Raw genomic sequence first — 21,101 nt, forward strand, 5'->3', positions numbered from 1 at the left:
CATTCTTTAATCCCTGGTATGACTATGTTGATTTACACAATAAAATATTTTTGGTGTGTAGTTAAAGAGATGTGAGGCACTTACAGCTATGCAAAGAGAAATTTAAGAAATATTATTTTGAAATCATAGTAGGTATATAATACTAAACTTGAGGAAATAACCACTTTTTGTCCTTATTATCACCCCTGGTCTCTCCTTGCTAGTTTACTGGTTTTGAGGGAAGACATGCTGACTTGGTCAGCTTTCTAAAGGCTGAGTCCTAGTGACTACTCAGTACAGAGTTGGCTGTGTGGACAGAATACCTGTACTGCACACTGTAGGCTGGAAGAACTGTTAAAGGGCATCAAGCTCAATCACTTGAATTTCATGGCATACAATGGAGGCCCAGAGGGTTGAATGTTAGCTAGAGTTCTTGTCAAACATTTGCTCCAAAACATTGGTTCTAGGGAGGTCTTAATAGAGCTCCATTACAATTAGTTCCATAGTCTAGCAAGTTTGAAAATGGCCAGAAATACAAATTTAAACAGCTTTCTTTATTGCAGGACTTCTCAAATCTTTAAAATACAAATTTGCAGAGGCACCTGAGTGGCTCAGTCAGTTAAGCATCCGACTTTGGATTTCAGCTCTGGTGATGACCTCATGGTTTGTGGGTTCGAGCCCAGCATCAGTGTCCACACTGACAGTGTGGAGCCTGCTTGGGATTCTCTCTCTCTCTCTCTCTCTCTCTCTCTCTCTCTCTCTCTCTCTGTCTTTCTGCCTCTCCCCTGTGTATGCTATCTCTGTCTCTCTCTTAAAAAAAGTTTCTCCTTTAAAAACAATGAAATTTGTAATATAAATCTTTCAAGGAGGATATGGTAGGCAGTATTCTATATTTTCCAAACTCGTTTGACCTCAGAATGTTTCTTCCCTTTTTGTGGGTGAGGATGGAATTTTACTCTTCTGTGTTCTTTTGAGTACATGTGAGTATACACTGGTTTAGAATGATGGGATATTATGGTGGGAAGGAGCTTAATAGTCACAGAGACACAACTAGAAGAGCAGAGGCTTGGAGCCAGTCATCTAGTTATGGAAAAGAAAATGAGAGCAAAACAAGACCTTGCATTGACTGAATATGGGAAAACATTATTCCAAGCACAAACTCAGTGTCAAATAATGTTGGAAACATTTTCAAATTTTCCATTTACTATCTGAGAGACTTCCTACAAGTTACTAAACATCTTTGAGCTTCAGATGCCTCCTCTGTAAAAATGATTAAAATAATATTTTCATTAAAGAAACATTGTGAAAATTATAGTTTATGCAAAGCATGGTCCTAGTGTATTAGGGCTCTCCAGAGAAACAGAGCTAATGGAATATATAGGCCTAAGAGTCAGGAGCATCACGGGGTAGGAGAAGATCATTGTCTCAGCTCAGTAGGGTGGAAAGCATATTCAATATTCCTCAACATTTTTGTTCTACTTAGGTCTTCGATAGACTGGATGATGCCCATGCACACTGGGAAAGGCCATCAGCTAGACTTTGTTCACCAATTCAAATACTCATCTCTTCTGCAACACCTTCTTAGACGTACCCAGAAACAATGTTTAACCAGATATCTGGGCAACCCATGGCCCAATCATGTTGACACAAAAAATTAACCATCACATCTAGTATTGTTGTTGATGTTTTGATGTTGTAGTTATTTCAGTCCGAATATTTATCCATGAGTGTATCCCATTTAGAACAGCACTTCCACGAGATGCCTTAGTGCATGTTTGGCAACCTCAGCAACTATTTACCAATGCGTTCAGTTTATTTTTGCACCAGCCCTGGTTATATTAGAAATCATTTCTTTACATGAAGCCACAGTCTTTGTCTTTTTATCTATTACTTGCCCAGTTCTACTCCTTAAGGTCACTCAGAACAAGTCTCATTTCTCTATCATGTGTAACTCATCAGTCAATTAAATACAGTGCTCATGCTCTCCTAAAGCCCTCCCAGTAAAGGTCCAAACCCAAGTTCATGGCAAATCCAAGACCAGCATTTGCGGTTGCAATTCCTAGGCCTCAACTGCATACTTGGACAAATAACTCTGCCTTTTCTGGAGCACAGTGGATCCCTAGCAGGGCTTTGGTTTCCTGGAGCACTGCAATTCTTCTCTGGCTATCTTCTATATTTTAACACATTTTGAGAAACTTGTTTTTTGCTGCAAATGAGGACAGATTCTATTTCCGTGTTGTTTGTCAAAATATGTGATGGACATAATGGTATGGTTCAGTTGACATCAAAGAGATCAGGAATTTCTAGAACACACAAGTGCAGCCTGGGATGCAAACAACTCTATCAGTCACTCAGTTGTGAAGATTGCACTATCGTAGTACTATTTAATTGCTTCAAGCATACTGTCAACATTTCTTGCACTTGAAAGTGGATTGCTAGCACACACACAAAAAATCAAATGCCTGTTCTACAACTTGAAATCACCGTGCCTTGGTGAGGCCTGTCAAAGTCCATTCTCTCTCTAACAACTTGACTGTCCCCTTCCCCCAGCAGCTCCCTTCCTTACCCAAACTCTAGCTTCTCAACCTGCTGTCTCAATACTTTCATGCTCATATTTAATGCATTTTGTTACCTTTGACAAGACCTTGATCAATATTTTGTTATTTTGAGGCAGCTGTGATCTACTTTCATTCACTCTTGGGAATGCATCTTTACTGTCCTATATGATTTCTATTTTTACTCTTGTTTCTGAAACATAGATGCCATGAGGATGCATTTTTTCATTAATACTAGAATTATGTAAAATTTAAATAAAACATGAAAAGCAAAACTACTTTGAGTAATTGGAAACCCATGTTGGAGGAATATAAATAATTCTATTAAATAATATTTCTGAGTCTAATTGGATAATAGGAAGTTACCAAGAAGCAAGTGTGGACTCAAATTGTATATAATAGCATTAAATCAATGATAATTGTGAGGATACCCAAAAATAGAAAATTATAAGCAACAAGAATACAGAGGATGTGATTAACCAAAATGAGAATGAGTATTTATAGGGTATGGTTTCAAAATGAACTAAAATGTCAAATTAAAGAATAAAATAAGAAAAAAATAATAAATGAAAATAAGGTTCATGTCTTTCTGTGTTATTAATACCTTTATATACTCAGAGACTATTATTTTTATTCCCTCTCGCAATAGCCTCCTAATTACTACTAAGAAGACCTGCCTAGATAAAAGGATGAGGATTGGAAGATTAAAGAACAATATAGAGGAAAATGTTATATATTATATATTGAATCATATGTATATGATTTAATTTATTAAATGATAAAGAGAATATGAGGTAAAATATTAATTGAAATTATTAGTTCCACTCAGGCAAATATTAAGTATGTAGGACCTGTTTGATAAGAGGGCAGATTCCAATATACCACTGGGCTTACTGAATTACATAGAAAAAGTGGTGAATCAGGGTAAATTACATCAGTTTTTTAGCATGTACCATGCCAAACCACACAACTTATTTCAAACAACACACTCATGTTTATGCTCATTTCTAGGGCAGAGTTGTTTCTTATACAGGACAGAGAAATCATTTTAGTTAAATTTCTGCTATATTCAACAACAAGCCATTATCTCATGGGAACATCCATAAATATTGTCTCCATTACTCTCATTGTTGTTACCTATAACTTACTGGTTTAAAAGAAAAAGAAAGTATTGAAATGTAAGAGCCAAAACCAAAAAATAAGACCAACTGAAGTATAAAATGTAGTATATTCCAACAGGGGAAGATTTTTAGAAAAAATAAAGTAGGAATATAGCAGGAATATAAGATAGCAATTGTCAGGAGAAACCAAAGGATAAATAAAGAAAGAATAAAGAAAGCAAATTCACAGTGAGTTTTTGGTAGAAACAAACCACTTGAAAGGTAAGTAAAATAATCTAAGTAATATTCCATTATATATACACACACACACACACACACACACACACACACACACACATATGCACACACACACACACCACATCTTCTTTGTCCATTCATCAGTTGATGGACACTTGGGCTGTTTCCACAATTTGACTATTGTAGACAATGCTGCTATAAACATCAGGGTACATGTATTACTCAGCCATAAAAAAGAATGAAATCTTGCCATATACAACAACATGGATGGAGCTAGACAGTATAATCCTAAGTGAAATAAGTCAGTCAGAGAAAGATAAATACCATATGATTCATGTGGAATTCATGTGGAATTTAAGAAACAAAACAAATGAGCAGAGGAAAAAAAAAAGAGAGAGGCAAACCAAGAAACAGATTCTTCACCATGGAGAAAAAACTGATGGTTACCAGAGGAGAGGTGGGTGGGGGGTGGTGGTGGAATGGGTTAAATAGGTGATAGGGATTAAGGGATGCACTTGCTGTGATGAGCACTGGGTGATATATGGAAGTGTTGAATCACTATATTGTCACCTAAAACTAGTATTACACTGTATGTTAACCAAATGAAATTTAAATAAAAACTTAAAAAATAAATTCATAAATAAAATATCTAAATTGTGAGAAAATGAAAATATGACAGGAGCCAAATAAATGAAAAGAAAACAAACAAACAAATAAACAAGGAGAGCACTAAAATGGCAGGGCCATTAACATGAAGGAAAATGTGATAATACAATGGGGCAAGACAGTTTACCAGTGTAAAATATCTTTAACTTCTGATTAATATGTTTTGCTTCTAAGATGAGTATATATAATACTCTAAATGTCAATTTTTCATGAAAACAAACCAAGGTGTTGATATAGTATTTCCTTCCCAGATGGAGCCTTTGAGAAAGTGGCCTGTACCTATCACTCCTTAAGATCATTGGGTGACAGGTGGCTACCTCAAAGAGGTGAAAAAAAGACAACATACTATTATGCTAATATTAAAAAAATTAGTGGATGAATTTTACATTTTATTGATACATTAATTGTAACAATTTGGTAATGCACCAATAGTTTTATAGATTTATTTTAAGTCTAGCATATTTATTAGTTGCTTTACAAATATACAATGCATAGGATTTCTGACAAAAAAAAATGACAAATATTAACAAAGACAAATAATATGCAGTTTCTAACTTCATTATAATTGGAAACTAGTATTTTTCCTAAGTATATTCATATACACTTAGAAAACGTTTTGGGTATATAAGAACATCATGTCTGTTTGCATTTACAGAACGTGCTTATAAATTAATTATTGAGGCAATTTAATCATGTGTAAATTTGAATATAATTTTGGATACATATTATAAATTGCTTCTAGACAGAAAATAGCTAAAATATTTCATCCCATTTGCTTGGCATTTTCAGGGAGTGTGGTATTCTGTTTAGCTGAATATTCTAGCCTTTCCCCTTCAGAAGTTCAAACTTTGAAATTTTAATCACCTTTGAAGGAAACCTTTCTCAAATATTACTTTTCTGCATATGACTTAACCTTTTATAGATAGCTCAGGGTCATTATTAGGAAAATCAATAGCTGTGTTGGGTTGCAATACTCCGCTGTCCTTTGGGAGACTGATGAGTGCTTCCACTGTAACAAATGACCCTAGATGACTCTGTTTTTTAATTTCTTCTGTACACTTTTTGTACTTTTCTCCTGTCCTCAATCACTGTCAGGCTGTCAATGTGTCGGCCTTCAGGAATCTCCATCCCCACCTCTCTCCCTCCCTTACATAAATCAGTGCACACACCCTCTTCTAATTTGCTGTTACATTTTACTGTAAAAAAGACTTACTAAATTGAGGGAGGGGATAGGAGGAGGGAGAAAAGTAGTTAAAATTACCAAACTTGCAAATCATATTTAGAAATGAGTATTCCTGGACATCCTTGAGGGTACAAATGATAGGAATCACCATTTTTGCAACAAGTTACACTTCAATCCAAGGGGTAATAATGCTTGCTTCATCTCTAGGGAAACCAGATAGCTGCATCAGTAGATTTTTCTCTGGAAGTTTAATGGAGAACTCAGAATGGGAGCAGAAATAGGAACTATCTAATCCTCTTGGAAATAATCCTCAGGACCTGACCTGGAGAAATCTTTCTGTTCTTTGTGGGCTCGCCCAGAGGAACAGATCTCTTTGGGGAAACAGCACCCTCCAGTATCAGGTCAGTGCCAAAGGGCAGGTGTCTTTAGTCAAATATGTGTCCGTTGCAGTAACATTCTTATATATGGAATGAAAGTAGGGGAGAAAAAGAAAGAAAACTCACTGGGAAATTTTAAATCAAGTCTTTTCCTTTTATAGACCCATCATCATAAGTTTCATCTCAGTTTGAGCTTCCTATACATTGTTTAAAACTTTTTTGGGGCGCCTGGGTTGCTCAGTGGGTTAAGTGTCCAACTCTTGATTTTGGCTCAGGTCATGATTTCATGGTTTGTGAGTTTGAGCCACACACTGGGCTCAGGGCTGACAGTGCAGAGCCTGCTTGGGATTCTCTCTCTCCCTCTTTCTGCCCCTCTCCCACTCTCTCTCTCAAAATAAATACATAAATTTAAAAAAATTTAAAAAAAAAACTTTTGTTTATTGATACCTTATGTTATGGTCACTATTTGGGTTACCATTAATATTTCAATTTAAGTTATGAATTTTTCACAGGATGCCTGGGTGGCTCAGTTTGCTAAGGGTCTGACTCTTGATTTTGGCTCAGGTCATGATCTTGTGGTTTTGTGAGTTCCAGCCGCAGGTAGGGCACTGTGTGCTGACTGCATGGAGCCTGCTTGGGATTCCCTATCTCCCTCTATTTCTGCCCCTCTCTGCTTACTCTCCCTCTGTCTCTCTCAAAATTAAAAAAATAATAATAAATTATGAATTTTTCAGATTTATCATTTTGTCCATTAACTATTTAGTGAATGAAACCAAACTTTCACATAGTATAAGAAAATTTAAAGTCACCCTTATGTAAAATGAAAGAAAGAGAAAGATGAGGTGGGAGTAAAGATCTTACTAGCAGTGTACAATTAATAATGGAATAAAATTTTATTTCCATTTACTTTCCATAAATTCTCTAAGAATAAAAGAATAATCAAGAAACTCATGCTCCTTTATAGTTAATTGAAAACTAATCAGAAAATGTTAGTGAAATAACCTATACATTCCAAGTACCACATGTCCCCATTAAATAAAATGCCTTTACATTTCTTTAGTGAGAGAACACACATACTAGTTTTTTTGTTTTAAAGTAACTTTTGGAATTTGCATATTTCCAATATATCCTAGGACTTTTCTAACTCTCCTATAGGTTTGGCTTCATTACTTCTGTTCTCCAACTCCTCATGGACTTTCTGTATTAGAAGTAGAAAAATCAAAAAAGTCTGTAATTCTTTTGGAAAAAATAAAGAGAACATGAACATGACAGGGATTATATGAATGGGAAATTACCCTGAGTCCAAGAAGTATTTAGCTGACACAATCAATGGAACTTGGGTGGAGAGGTGGTTTGATGGGAGATACAGTTTTGTTGACCAAGACTACTAGGTTTTGATTTTGAGTGATTTGATACACCATGAATTACTGTAGTGAAAAAAACCCAGACTATTGGGAATGGCTAAAGCAATGTAAGAACTATATTCTGGGGACAGTGTTATAGTTTGTGTGGTACTGAGAGACAAACAAATATCGGAACTCAGAACAGGGACTCATGAAGTTAATGATGAGAATTAAGACAAGACTAAAATTATTACAATTATGATACAAAGTTAATCTAGTACAAGATTCTGAGGTCAAATTGGTGTTATACAGCTCCATACTATTGACTTAGAACATTTTGAATTAGGAAGTTGATGTGTTTGTTCTAGGGTCTCAAGCTAAGGTGGATTTCTGTATGGGGTTTCTATTAAGGGGTTTCCACTATTGGGTTTGAGGAAGGAATCTAGGCATCCATTCAGTCATTCAACTCATATTCATTTAGTGCTTCCTAGGTGCCAGAGAGCACTCTAAACTTAAGAATTAGCAATGATGCAAACAAGTTACCTGACCTCCTGAAGTTTACATTCAGGTGGGTGGATACTGACAATAACCAAATAGACAAATGGGCACAAACTATATTTTCAGTTATACAGTAGCTACAGTAAAGAAAAGCAAATCAGAGAAAGGGAATGGAGAATGTTGGCAGGTGCAGTTTTGGATAAGGTTGCCAGGTAAGAGTTTCCTGAAAACTTTTAAATGAATATCTCAAAGTGAGAAAATGGGATATGTAGTTAGTTATTTGGAAGACAAGTAGCCCTGGAAAGTGAAATGACAAATTCAAGATCCCAGATGGATAGGAATGTGTTTGTTCTGTTCAAAGAACAGAAAGGAAGCCAGCATAACTAATAGAAATAGGCTGAAGACAGTATAAGTCAAACTCTCCATTTTATTGTAACTAATAATTAATATCAATTTAGGTTTTTACTGGTCCTTTAAAATTCACATTTGTAGAGTCTTTAGAATTAACTTTCATGGAAAGAGTCTCATGCAAACAAGATATGTTGACCACTTTATCCTAAATTTATCTGGTTGTTACAAACATATACAGCCTACAACAGATCTAAGAGAGCTGATTATTACATAAGGACAGATTGTTTCACTATATAAAATTTTAATACAGTGTTATGAAGGATTTTCTATAATTGCCAGAGTTTCCAAGCCTTCAACAAAGAAGAGCTTTCATATGGTGTGAATCTTCTGCAACATGATTGCTTTTTTTTAAAATTTTTTAACGTTTATTTATTTTTGAGACAGAGACAGAGCATGAACAGGGGAGGGTCAGTGAGAGGGAGACACAGAATCTGAAACAGGCTCCAGGCTCTGAGCTGTCAGCACAGAGCCCAACACGGGGCTCGAACTCACGGACCGTGAGATCATGACCTGAGCCGAAGTCAGCCGCTTAACCGACTGAGCCACCCAGGCACCCCATGATTGCTTTTTTAAAACGCAAGACATCAGGGTATTTTTTAGAACTGTAACTTCATAATTGTTAGTCAGCATATACAGCATAACTGTATACTTTGCAGGATGATCAATGGAGTCCGCAAAATTTCAGATATTGTTTTGTGCATGAATGAAATTTGTTGTCTATAAAAACAATTCATAAAATGATCTTTGTGAAGATCTTTGTGAAGAATCACCAGCTTTGCTGGTGATTGATATCAATGTTTTGAAATAAAATACTTACTTAGCAATAAAACGACGGGACTATTTTTTTTTTTTTTTTTCTAATTTTGGTGATTCCTATTCCCCCTGAGAGAAAGAACAGATCCATGGTCAATGAGATTGTAGACTCTTCTGTTATTCAGAGGAGGAATATAGAAGATATAAGGAAATAATGTCCCAGGAAGTTTTATTTTTCAGATTTGAAATTGAAATACAAAAATGACTTTTTTAGAGACGGATGTTATGTTATAGTTTTCAAGTTATTGGTCTATGACACAAGACTCTGGAAAAGAAAAAAATTGGCAGGAAGGGGACATTCAGGCACCACCTAAAATAACTGAGGTAGGTAAATCTCCTTTAAGAAGGTCTGTATGTCTAATCTAAGACTAATCAGTCAGAGAAAGACATATATCATATGTTTTCAGTCATATGTGGATCTTGATAAACTTAACATAAGACCATGGGGGAAGGGATGGGGGAAAAATAAATAGTTACAAACAAAGAAAGATGGAGGGAGGCAAATCATAAGAGACTCTTAAATATAGAGAACAGTCTCAAGATTGATGAGGGAGAGGGGAAAATGGGTGATGGGCATTGAGGAGGGCACTTGTCGGAATGAGCACTGGGTGTTATATGCAAGCAATGAACCATGGGAATCTACCCCAAAAACCAAGACCACACTTTACACATTGTATGTTGGCCAATTTGACAAGAAATTATATTTAAAGAAATAATCTAAGACATGGCAAGAGCCATTGATCATCACTATGTTGATAATATTTCAGAGAAACATATGCTCTCATGTACAAGACTGTTATAATCAATTTGATCAAGACTCTCTTGAGTGCCTCCTACAAAATGAGTAAATTTAAAGTAGAACAACTCAGAAGGTTTAAAAATATTCATCCAATCAGGAAAGATAAATAGGTTCTGTGTGTTGAAGCAGTGGAAAGAAATGTAAGTAAAAACTTTAAAGTTATGCATTTTTTTCTTCCCACTAAATGAAGGGCATTATACTTTTTTTCAGGTGAATTCTCAATTTGTTTCAGATAAAAATTTATAGGGAGGTGGAGGGGCACCAGGGTGGTTCAGTCAGTTGAGAATCTGACTCTTGATTTTGGCTCAGGTTATGATCTCATGGTCATGGGATCAAGCCCCACATGGGGTTATGCGCGAAGCATGGAGCCTGCTTAAGAATATCTCTGTCTCTGTCTCTGTCTCTCTCTCCCTATCCACCCCTCCTTTGCTTGCTCTCTCATTCTCTCTCTCTCAAAAAATGAATAGGGAATGTTTACAAGAGTTAGAAAATCATAGTAATTATAGACATGAGCTTGAAGGAAATTAATTAAACCCTGAATATCACAGTTTTGGAATCCTAGGCTTTACCTAGTATCATCATCATTATTGGTTGTGAAAGAGCTGAAGAAGTGAGTCTTATGTTCATGAATATTGGCTTAATTTTAATGACATACTCCAAAAAGCCTGTTCCTTTTAGCTACATCTGAACAAAAATTTGTAGGGCTAACAATAAACTAGTTAATATTGTACTTTAGGTAAAAGCAAGCAAGCCATTTCATGTTCCTTGACTTTAGTCTTTAAGTTATAATTTATATGATTGTATAAAATTAGTTAATTAATTGCTTGGTTTGTTTCTCCTAGTCTCTTTTGGGAGAAAAAAATACTTGGAAATAGGCATTTTCATTATGTATTTTGGAAAAAGTTGGGTTTACAAAAGTCCCAAACCAAAAGGAAATTTTGTCACCTTTTAAGGCACAATAATACTTCCAGTTTTAGTGCTTTACACAAGAGCATAGCAGAATGCAAAAATCATACATTGTCCATAACTCTGAATACAAACTGAATCAGAGAAAAAAATCAGAGGGAAAAAAAAAAACTTGGCATTATAAGATCCCAAAGAAGTATAATACTTCACTAACGTGTTTTCCTCTATTGTTCAAATAAACATTTAGTAAGCTTATGTATTAATGTTTTGTGTTCCTCAAATGAACACCCAAATGTATGGCTTAGAATCTTCAACAGTAGGAATATTGCCAAAAGAAAGAAAAAGGAGCAAGTATCAAAATAAAAACATGTTATAATCTGGGTATATAATAACAACTGGATCCCTTAAGTGCAAGCTCCAAGAATCTACTGTTATTATAGAGGTTATTATTTGCATGGTAAAAATTTTCTCTTGTAACAGAGTACAAGGGAAAGGGAAAAACAATCACTTCTTATTTAATTTTGGTTCCTGGAATGACAACAACCTTAGCATCAATTTAAGCACTGATCTGCCCTTCAGGAAATATTATTTAGAAACTTGGACTGATAGAAGAACGGTTTTCCTCAAGATTATTTATAGTACCAGTAATAATTTTTCTTTAGTGTCAGTATCTCTTTATCATCCAGTGCTCTCTTTATTGAAAACACCAATTCAAAATTTTAATAATAAATTCATCAAGGCCATGATATTTTCAAAAAAGTTGATGCTGATTTTAGTGACATGAAATGGATTTATGTAAAATTTATTGTATGTCTTCTCTCATCATGTAACTGCTTAAGTTACATTTATACAAAATTATTTGTACTTAATATTTTTTACAGGATTTTATGTGCTACACCTAGAAGGACCAAACTTTTATGTACATATTGAAGTGAACATATTGAATTTCAAAATCCTGTAATAAAACTGTTTAAGAAAATAGGTGTGCTGTTTGTATTAGGCTCAAGTCCATATATATTAAGGCCCATGATTAGGAGAAACCACAAAATTGAGATGAAGGTAAGTGCCATATTTGCACTATATTCTGTTAGAATCCCAAATAATTTGCTCGTCTTGATTTGGTCCTCCTAAAAATTGGGGCAATATTACAATTGAGCTTATGTACATTTAAAGGAAACACTGAAGTTTAGGATCAGTGGCTTCTTCAATAGATAGCAAAATAGCATTGCTCCATTTAAAAGCACAACAGCAAAATATGGTAGTGGATGTTATGACAGAAGTGCTGCTTGGAACATGACTGTTGATGATCTAAGTAGATGAGTTAAATGAAATGAGATTCCAGGAACTGCTCAGGAGACATGGGGTTAGTTAATAATGCCATTTAGAACAAAGGTTGAGGCAGACAACTGGTAAGACTGGTCAATGAAACCATGAATGTAACATTCGAGACAACTGGAAGAAGTAGGTCAGGCAGGATTCGCTGATTTAGAGCCATGGCTAATTCAGCACTTTGGACAGTTCCCAAAGACATGTTGCCTTCCAGGCACTTTGATTATTTACCCTTTAGATTACCAGATCAACTCATTTAATCCTACCTCTTGGTGTCTCACTTATACCTGCATGTGACCTTAATCCCAAAGGAATTATCTGTATTTAACTAAAGAACTCTGTGGTCTGTTTCACATGAAGCCTACATCTTCAGTCCTGACATAAAGATTCATAGTGTTGCGTTACTTGATTTTACATCAGGCTCACCACTGGGCTTTGTTCTATTAACTTAATTTTAAACTTGATTCAATATGAAAAGATAAGGATGAGATCATCCAAGTCACGGAAAAGAGGCTGTTTACCAACACCTGATGGTCCACCAGAACCAAATCCTCTGGGCCATTTACATACAAGGGCATTCAGCAGCTGTTGTATAACAAACTGAAATGAGGTGCTCAGACAGAGTGAGGAGTTGGTGCTGCGGAGAAAAGGAATCTGCTAAAACTGTGTCTAGGATCATGGAGCATAACCGTAGATAGTAACTCACGCACATTAAGGCCTTCCTTGCAGTCTCTGGTAAATAAAAGAATTGCTCTTTTGGGGCGAGTAATTTGAGCCAATTTCTAGGAGGCAGATCTGCAATTCAAGAAAGTCTACTTTGTTTCTAATCAAAGGACAAATTTCATTTTAGCTACATCTTTAACCAAGATTAAAACTAGAATTATTGACAGTGAGACAAAAATGCATACATATCAGAAATACTTTAAAAATGTATTCTTTCTCACAACTACTTTTCAGGTAGATGTTTCCTGTTCTGAAACTGAGTAGTGGGGGTGAACCCTATAAGACTGGTTTCTTCAATGACGGGCATCTTAGCTAGACATTTTATAGAGGATTTTCTTGATCTTTGCTAATCAAAATTGAATGGGGTCCCAGTCCCTGACAACAAATGCACACGTTGGTAAGTATTTATGAGCAAGAAGAAGCAGAGACTATCTCCCTACCTCCAATTGCATTAGCAGTCTTGATATTCTTGTTTCTGGGTTGGAATCAGACCTAACATAGCTAAAAGATCTATAACCTTAACACTGAGAGTACACCTCCCGCCAAAAAAAAAAAAAAAAAAAAAAAAAAAAAAAGCCACTAAGAGTAACCCAATTTCTTCTTACTTTCTTTAGTGGAGTCACAGATATCAAAGATGAATTTTCTAGTCTGGCTGAAGGCTGTAGAGTACTGAGAAGACATGAAAATGTTTTAGCAAGGAGAAGGAAAGGGAGCAATGGTCCAAACACTGTAGAAAGGAGAATAGATAACATAGAAAAACTGGGATTTTATTGAAGAAATTTTATGAGAGATTGATGTCATGGAAGTTTGACAAATATAAAAGCTCTCAGATTTTTCTTTGTCTGGCTAAGGAGCACATTATTGTTATTCTGTATATTCTGAAAGCATCGACAGCAGAAAAGGCATTCCCCAGGTTTCCTTGACAAATAACACACTAAGTGGTAGCCCTGAGCCTTGAGTTTATGATCAGTCCTGAAGGAATAATAGTGATTTTCATTAGAATGTCAATTCTACTGGTTCCTCAGCTGTAATTGTAAGAAAATCTGAAGATCCCGAGATTTGAGAATGCTACCTAGGTGTCTGCCCAGACGGTTATGTGACCTGAAAAAGGAATATTGTTTTCAACCAAGTATACCATGTGTATTTGTAAGCAATGGTATTGATTCCACAAAGTCATATATACAAAGTCTTTTTTGTCAATGATCAGCTCTATGCATGTGGAGGCAATTAACAAGCTGGCACCAAACTTTAGCAAACTAAACTTTCAATACTGAAAAGATGTCTGAAAAAGATTCAAGACAACCCACCCTGGCTCATAAAACTTGGCTATATTGTTATGGTTTCAGGATAGTTTCCTCAAAATTTAACTGGAACCTAAAATTTACTTTATTTTAAAATATTGCTATTAAATTTCATCCTGAGAGTACTGGAGATTTAACATGAACATTTGGTTTAATTTTTTTTTTCACCTTCTATACAGTTAACAGAGTTTTTATTTCTAAAAACAAAAAGAAAAGGTCATATTGTTAACGATACTACTTTTGAGATGCTCCTGCATGTTAAGCTGCTGTTTTTTTTGTTATATAAATATAATATTTATATTTGCTTTTATATTATAACATATATTTATATTTATGTATGTTACATATATAATATTAAATAAGGTAATTAAATACATTATTATTGACAGACATACAAACTAATGAATGCCACTAAATAATGTCACAAAACTCACAAGAAAATATGCTACAAAATTTATTGTTTATTTACTCTGACTTCTTTGATATAAGTACTTTCTATGATTTATACAGTTATTTTTCATATAGTTTAAGCAGCTTATATGAGCAACACAGCTTTTATATTTAAAATATTTTCAATCAACCTCCATCATTACTTATTTTTGACAACATGAACAAAAAACTATACTCATGTGTAAAACCATTTTCTTTTCCTGGGTATTTTTGCCTATTTCCTATAAATGTGGCAATAAGCAACTAAATGTCTTAGCCATAATGTAGGCACATGTCTCAGCCTAAATTGCCTTAGGAATGCAAAGTAAAAGAAGAGATTTTAATATTTCTAACAATATAAAATATTAAGTTCTTAAGTAACTCTAGTCCACTGGGCACCTACAAGTAAGTGAAGGAGGAAGTAGAGGGTCAAACTATTAATGAACCCAACTTACTTGCTAATGGGAGACCTCAAGTATTTGATTGACTAAGCAGCAATGCATATATTATTACTTTTGTTTTTAATATCACTATTACTTTTAATACAGTAAAACTGGATTCATCTTTGAACTTACTAATATATACAAATATAGTTCACACATACAATGGCTATGAAATACATAATTCCATTAGACATAAACTATATGCCTGTAGATGTCACTTAAATGTATAAATGTGATCATATCAACATGTTATTTATTTGTGCTTTTCAATGCTACCGTTCTCCTTTTACAGATAATTCTACTGAGGTTCACAGATACCAACAGAGTTATTTAGTATTTATAGTGGATAAGTAATAAAGCCAGATTTGGAACTGAGACAGATTCTGGTTCATGTTACAGTGCTCTTTCCACTGAAAGATACTTCCTACATTCAAGCTTTTAGTGTCATCTATTGTTCATGCTTGACTTGAGTACACAAGGAGACTTTTCTATTGCAGTAGAGCTTGGGAGAGCAAGCACAGATCATATTTCCTCATATTTTCCTACTTCATCATTTTGCATGAGATGCAAGTGAAGGCCAGTGAAGTAAAGGAACTAAAAAAAACCCACACATAGATAAGGACAGGACTGCAACTCAAGTCCTGTGCTCTTTGAGATGTTATCTAAAGATGAAGATAATTTATTTGGAAGATCACAGCTTAGTCTCAGGAGGCCATCACAAGTATACTTCAGTGGGCATACATATCTCTCAGCATCTTAAGAGTAGAATTATTCTAGATGTGTCCTAACTTTTTATTTAGAAAATATATTTCTAAAATTACCTTATTAAAGCTCTCAAACCAAAAGCAGTAGCTTATCAGTAATCTGGCATCCTAACGCATTTCAGCAACAGAGAAAAATGTGATGCAACAAGGAATAAATTTAGCAGACGAGCTGTGCTTACCTTCATAAGTCCCACTTTCTAAGAGAGCACCACTTTTCTCCAATTCCATAAAATCTTCAACGGTGATGAAAATATAGTCCACTCCAGGGACCTCACCCTCCTTATGTGGCCTTGTGGTGCCTGAATAAGGAAAAATTAAAAACAAAAGAAAGACTCTAAGTGATTTGTTGCTGAACTTTAGAAATACCACCATACTTCTGAATATTCAATAACACTTGTTTGTACATCCTGCGAGTTGGCAGCCTGCATTTGTCCTTCTGTTTGTTTGGAAACAGAAAATAGCATGGGTAAAGATTAAAGTAAATATACAAAGCATTCTTCTTCATCAAGCTTATAAAGAGTTCATTGCCATGGAATGCAATTGCATACATTTCTTACAGTGGAAAATGCAGACCATTGTGCCCTTTTTTGAAGGGGCGTTTGAATATTGGGCCAGAAGTCTGCTAGCTCAGGAATTTACATATCTCACTTCTATGAATAAACCTTTATTGTTCTGTAGATTGCCTTGCTATGACATAAAATACAATGGAAAATAGGAATGTTAGCAGCATGTCAATGCATCTTTCTATTTTCATGATCTGCTCCTTTGTAAGGGTACTTTTGGTTTTCATTTGTTAACTTGGCCCCCCAAAATAACTTATATGTGATTTAAAGGAATACAAAATCTTTACTATTACTTAAAATTAATTAAATAATAATTGGAATTGGTGATAATTATAATTGAGTTAGTATTATAATTCCAGTAATAGTTTCCTTTCTTTCCCTTCCCTTCCCTTCCATTCCCTTTCCTTTATTATTGCCTTTAATTCTGACTGAACTGGGAAGTGAAATGCTCTGAGGGGTTGCTTCATGGGTCAACCACTCTTGTTTCCTACAGGGTAAATGGGACTTCTGTGGCCAAGGTGACAGAAATATCAACCTGTGGCTCAGTGCAACTGTGCTAGAGAAGTCAGGCTTCCAGATCTGCTGTCCAGTTCATAAGGCAGGAATCAAAATAGAGACATATTAAAGGTTGTGGGTGTGTTTTCTGGTGCACTTCCCTCTCTGAACATGCCCTAAATTCTCTTCTTTTTCTATGCCACCTAATAAAACATTTTGTGTGGTCAGATTGGATTTCCATAATGCATACAGGCAAATAGTTTATAGAAATATACAAAGGGCAGATATATATAAGCAAGTATTAATACATTGGCAGGATTGTTCACATTCAAAATTTCCTCCATATTCTCCGTATACTAAAAAAAGTATTTTAAACCCTTAAATTTAATTTTCAGTCTATGAAATCTTTATCAACTAGACCATGAAAATAGCCAATTGGTTCTCCTTTTGGTCTGTTAGAATCAGATTTGAACTGCAGATGAAAGGCATAAACTCATGCCAGAATATACAATGTGCTAGTGAAATTGATTTTGTATAAAAATGAATAATTTTCATTGAAAACATTTTTTGAAGAGATTTGAAAGCATTATTTTCTAAAATTAAATTTTAGAACCCTTCTTTGGAGGCTGCAAAACAATTTTTTTCCATAATCACATTTAATGACTTTCCCCTAAATTTGTTACTTCATTTGTTTAACTGAGCCATATTTTGCAATATTTCCTACTGCTTTTATGCTATACAATATAAACCTCCCACACCTAATATGCACAGTGTTGTCAAATTAATGTTTCTATGAAAACCTTAACTTTCAATATCCTGACTTTTACATGCTTAACCCTTGTGAATTAAAAGCACATTAACATAGTTTTTGGCAATCAATTTGTTTTCTGTTTATTTAGAACACACTCTAATCATTAAGAAAAATAGCATAACAAAGATTCCATTTTCCTTACTAATTTATCTGCATACTTCAGAAGCTACATGCTTTGATTAATTAAGTGCTTGCAGTGCGGCAATGCATTCCTAGCACAATATGAGCACAGGACCACATGCTTGAGGCCAGTCCCTAAGTTTGCTTCTGGACTGGAATTACTTGACTACACCAAACTCTAGTGGACATGTTTGTGGTTGTGATCTTTTGGAAGGACCATCAGTACTCTGGTTCACTGGGTAGGTTTTCCATCTCTATACTGCACCTCAGGACAATGTGACTGAACTCTTGCCTTGGGGATACAGACTCCTAATGGCTACATCAGTGTCGCCTGTTGCTACTGACCTGCTTAAAGCTATTTGGATGGGGGGCTCACCTACCTCACTGTGGCTTGAAGAAGTTCTATACTATAATTCCAAATGCTACAATTCCCATCTTTGACATTCATCTCATGTCTTCTTTTCTCATCCTCTTCATTTTTATAATTATAACCCCCAGGCTCTTGTTCTCTTTTAATTTCCCTCATGTTCACCAAATATGGCTTCAATTCCCTCTCTAAATTCTAAAGACTCTAAATTCTAAACAACCTAGAATCCCATCTTTCCTTTAGCTCACCTTCACCATTTCCCCACTCCTAATAAGCTCCCAAGTTTAATATTGGCTATTTCATTCATAGACTGTTAGTTGCTCCAGAAAACAGTGGACATTCATCCACTGAGAAAGCACCCTACAAATTCAGGTTACCTAATATCAGTTTGATTCAACTGATAATTGGCAATCCTTTTATATGTCTTCCTTCTCTGTCACAATCAGACCATTTTCTAATACTCAACAGCTGTCACTTTCAACAGAAGACATTAGTGCATTCTCTTTATGGTAAAGAAAGAGATAATCTGAAATCAAATTCCCCAAAGCTCATCTTATTTTTTAAGTTTGTTTGTTTGTTTGTTTGTTTATTCATTCATTTTAAATGTTTATTTATTTCAGAGAAAGACAAAGTGCCAACAGGGAGGGTCAGAGAGAAAGGGAGGCACAGAATCCGAAACAGGCTCCAGGCTCTGAGCTGTTAGCACAGAGCTCAATGCGGGGCTTGTACGCACAAACCGGGAGATCATGACCTGAGTTGAAGTCAGATGCTTAACCGACTGAGCCACCCAGGCACTCCAAGTTTATTTATTTTGAGAGAGAGAGAGAAAGAGAGAGAGCAAGAATGAGTTGGGGAGGGGCAGAGAGAGAGAGTGAGAGAGAATCCCAAGCAGGCTCTGCACTGTCAGTGCAAAGCAGGACGAGGGGCTCAAACTCACGAAATGTGACATCAGGACTTGAGCTGAAATCAAGATTCTAGATTAACCAACCAAGCCACCCAGAACCCCCTTCTCAAAGTTTAATTTGTACTTTCGTTATCTGCATTCTCTTCACCCTTAATTGGAATCATCCATCTATCTTGTTAAAATGAATCCTTTCTCTTCTGCTTTCTTGCAGGTTAGTTTTTTTTTTTTTTCTTTTTTAAAATCAGAGTTACATATGCAGATATTTTGAAGTCAACCATTCTACAGAGCTCAGTATTTGAGTAAAAGCAGACTGTCATCACCACTCCCCAAAACCTTCCCTTCATCCAGAGGCAAAGACTCAACATTTTTAGCTGATTCTTTTGTTTTTACCTCCATCCATTTAAATAATTTATTTATGATGTCCTTCTTTCTTTTTTTCTTTCTAATGTTTATTTATTTTTGAGAAAGAGAGACAGAGTATGAGCAGGAGAGGGGTAGAGAGAGAAAGAGACACAAAATCTGAAGCAGGCTCCAGGCTCTGAGATGTCAGCACAGAACCCAATGCGGGGCCCGAAGTCACCAACAGTGAGATCATGACCTGAGCTGAAATCAGACACTTAAATGACTGAGCCACCCATGTGGCCCCTCCCTTGAATCTTTGTGCATGTGTTTTACTTTAGCTATTATTTCCTGATTTCTTGGTAAAGCAAATGAGGAGTTAGCTGTTTCTTGCCCATGTTGCCTACACCTCACTTCCTCCCTCTCTCCTCCCATTCTCCCAATACCACAAACTTGTGTTTAGATGACTACTTAATGTTTACAATGACAACACTATGTAAATCTATTTCCACCTGAACCTTGTGATGTGGTAGTAGACTAATTTTCCTTTCTTGCATAACTTTTGTTTACTCTAGATTTAGTGTTTCCATTTCCAATTTCCCTTATATTAATGGAGAATTCAATTAATTAACACCTTCCTTGTTGGATAAATCAACTTTTAACATATACAAGTATACTTAATATTTCATCAGGTTTATCCTATTGAAGAAATTGCTCCTGGAGCCTCTAACCTGCTCCAATCCAGACCTGCTGTCCCATGACACAGCTGTCATCCTGGGATCATCTTTGCCATCATCCCGGGGATTCACTTTGCCTCTTCCCTGTGTCATACTGCTCTTTTCCCAGATCCCATGTCTTTTTTGTAGTCTATTCCCTCGTTTTGGCAGAGCACATCTGCCAGAAGCTTTCTGTCAAAAGCTTTCACAGAAGCTACATTTTCTTTTCATGTCTGAAAAATACTTTATTCTATCCTTATGGTGGCAAATCGGACTCAGCATTTCAGGAAAATTTCATAATGAAAACATATTTTCTCCACCCTGTTCTTCTGTTAATGTCACCACTATTATTCTAGCCATACATGCTTTGAACCTTTCTCTCAGAGTCACAATTGGGGTGTCTGTCCCTCACTTGTTTATCCCATCTCCAAATATTTGGCAAATTCTGTGCCCTGTACCTCCACAATGTTGTCCTTCCCTTCTGTACTATCTCTGTTCTAAAATTGCCCTCCTGGACCTGGTACTGGCTATGTCACTGTTGTGACTGCCTCCCCCTCTTAGTTTATCATTGCACTCCCCAATTACCCTGGGAAAGCACGAGGCTGACCTCTAGTCAAGAGATTTGGTTGAAAACATAAGGAGAGGAAAATACTGAAAGTTTAAAAAGTCAGAAAAATCTAAGATTCTATTATTGACAATAAAAGGCGATTCTGGCATGCCAGGTTGTAGAGTCTCAGGATGGACTTTCCTTTATGGAACATGTGAGGAGAATAATTTGAGAAGTTTCCTCTTAAGAAATATCTTCCTTTGAGCTTGTCATGTGGCATTCTCCTTTCTGGGTACCCCAAAATTTCCACCATTAGCATTACTCTTTGGTTTAGGCCAAACAGAAACTATCTTTAAAACATA

At 35.6% G+C, this 21,101-nt stretch overlaps 1 protein-coding gene across 11 annotated transcripts in view; it reads right to left on the bottom strand.

The window, feature by feature from the left end:
- Positions 1–21,101, bottom strand: part of MAGI2 (membrane associated guanylate kinase, WW and PDZ domain containing 2) — a 1,325,358-nt gene that overhangs the window by 570,855 nt on the left and 733,402 nt on the right. For all 11 annotated transcript variants that reach the window (XM_053897620.1, XM_053897618.1, XM_053897619.1 and 8 more), the window contains one exon: positions 16,057–16,176. In XM_053897620.1, the coding sequence (XP_053753595.1) occupies positions 16,057–16,176 (120 nt within the window). The remainder of the gene's footprint in view (positions 1–16,056; positions 16,177–21,101) is intronic.

This window comes from Panthera pardus, unplaced genomic scaffold, assembly GCF_024362965.1.
Source record: "Panthera pardus isolate Hobbes unplaced genomic scaffold, ASM2436296v1 HiC_scaffold_8, whole genome shotgun sequence".
NCBI classification, from domain to species: domain Eukaryota; kingdom Metazoa; phylum Chordata; class Mammalia; order Carnivora; family Felidae; genus Panthera; species Panthera pardus.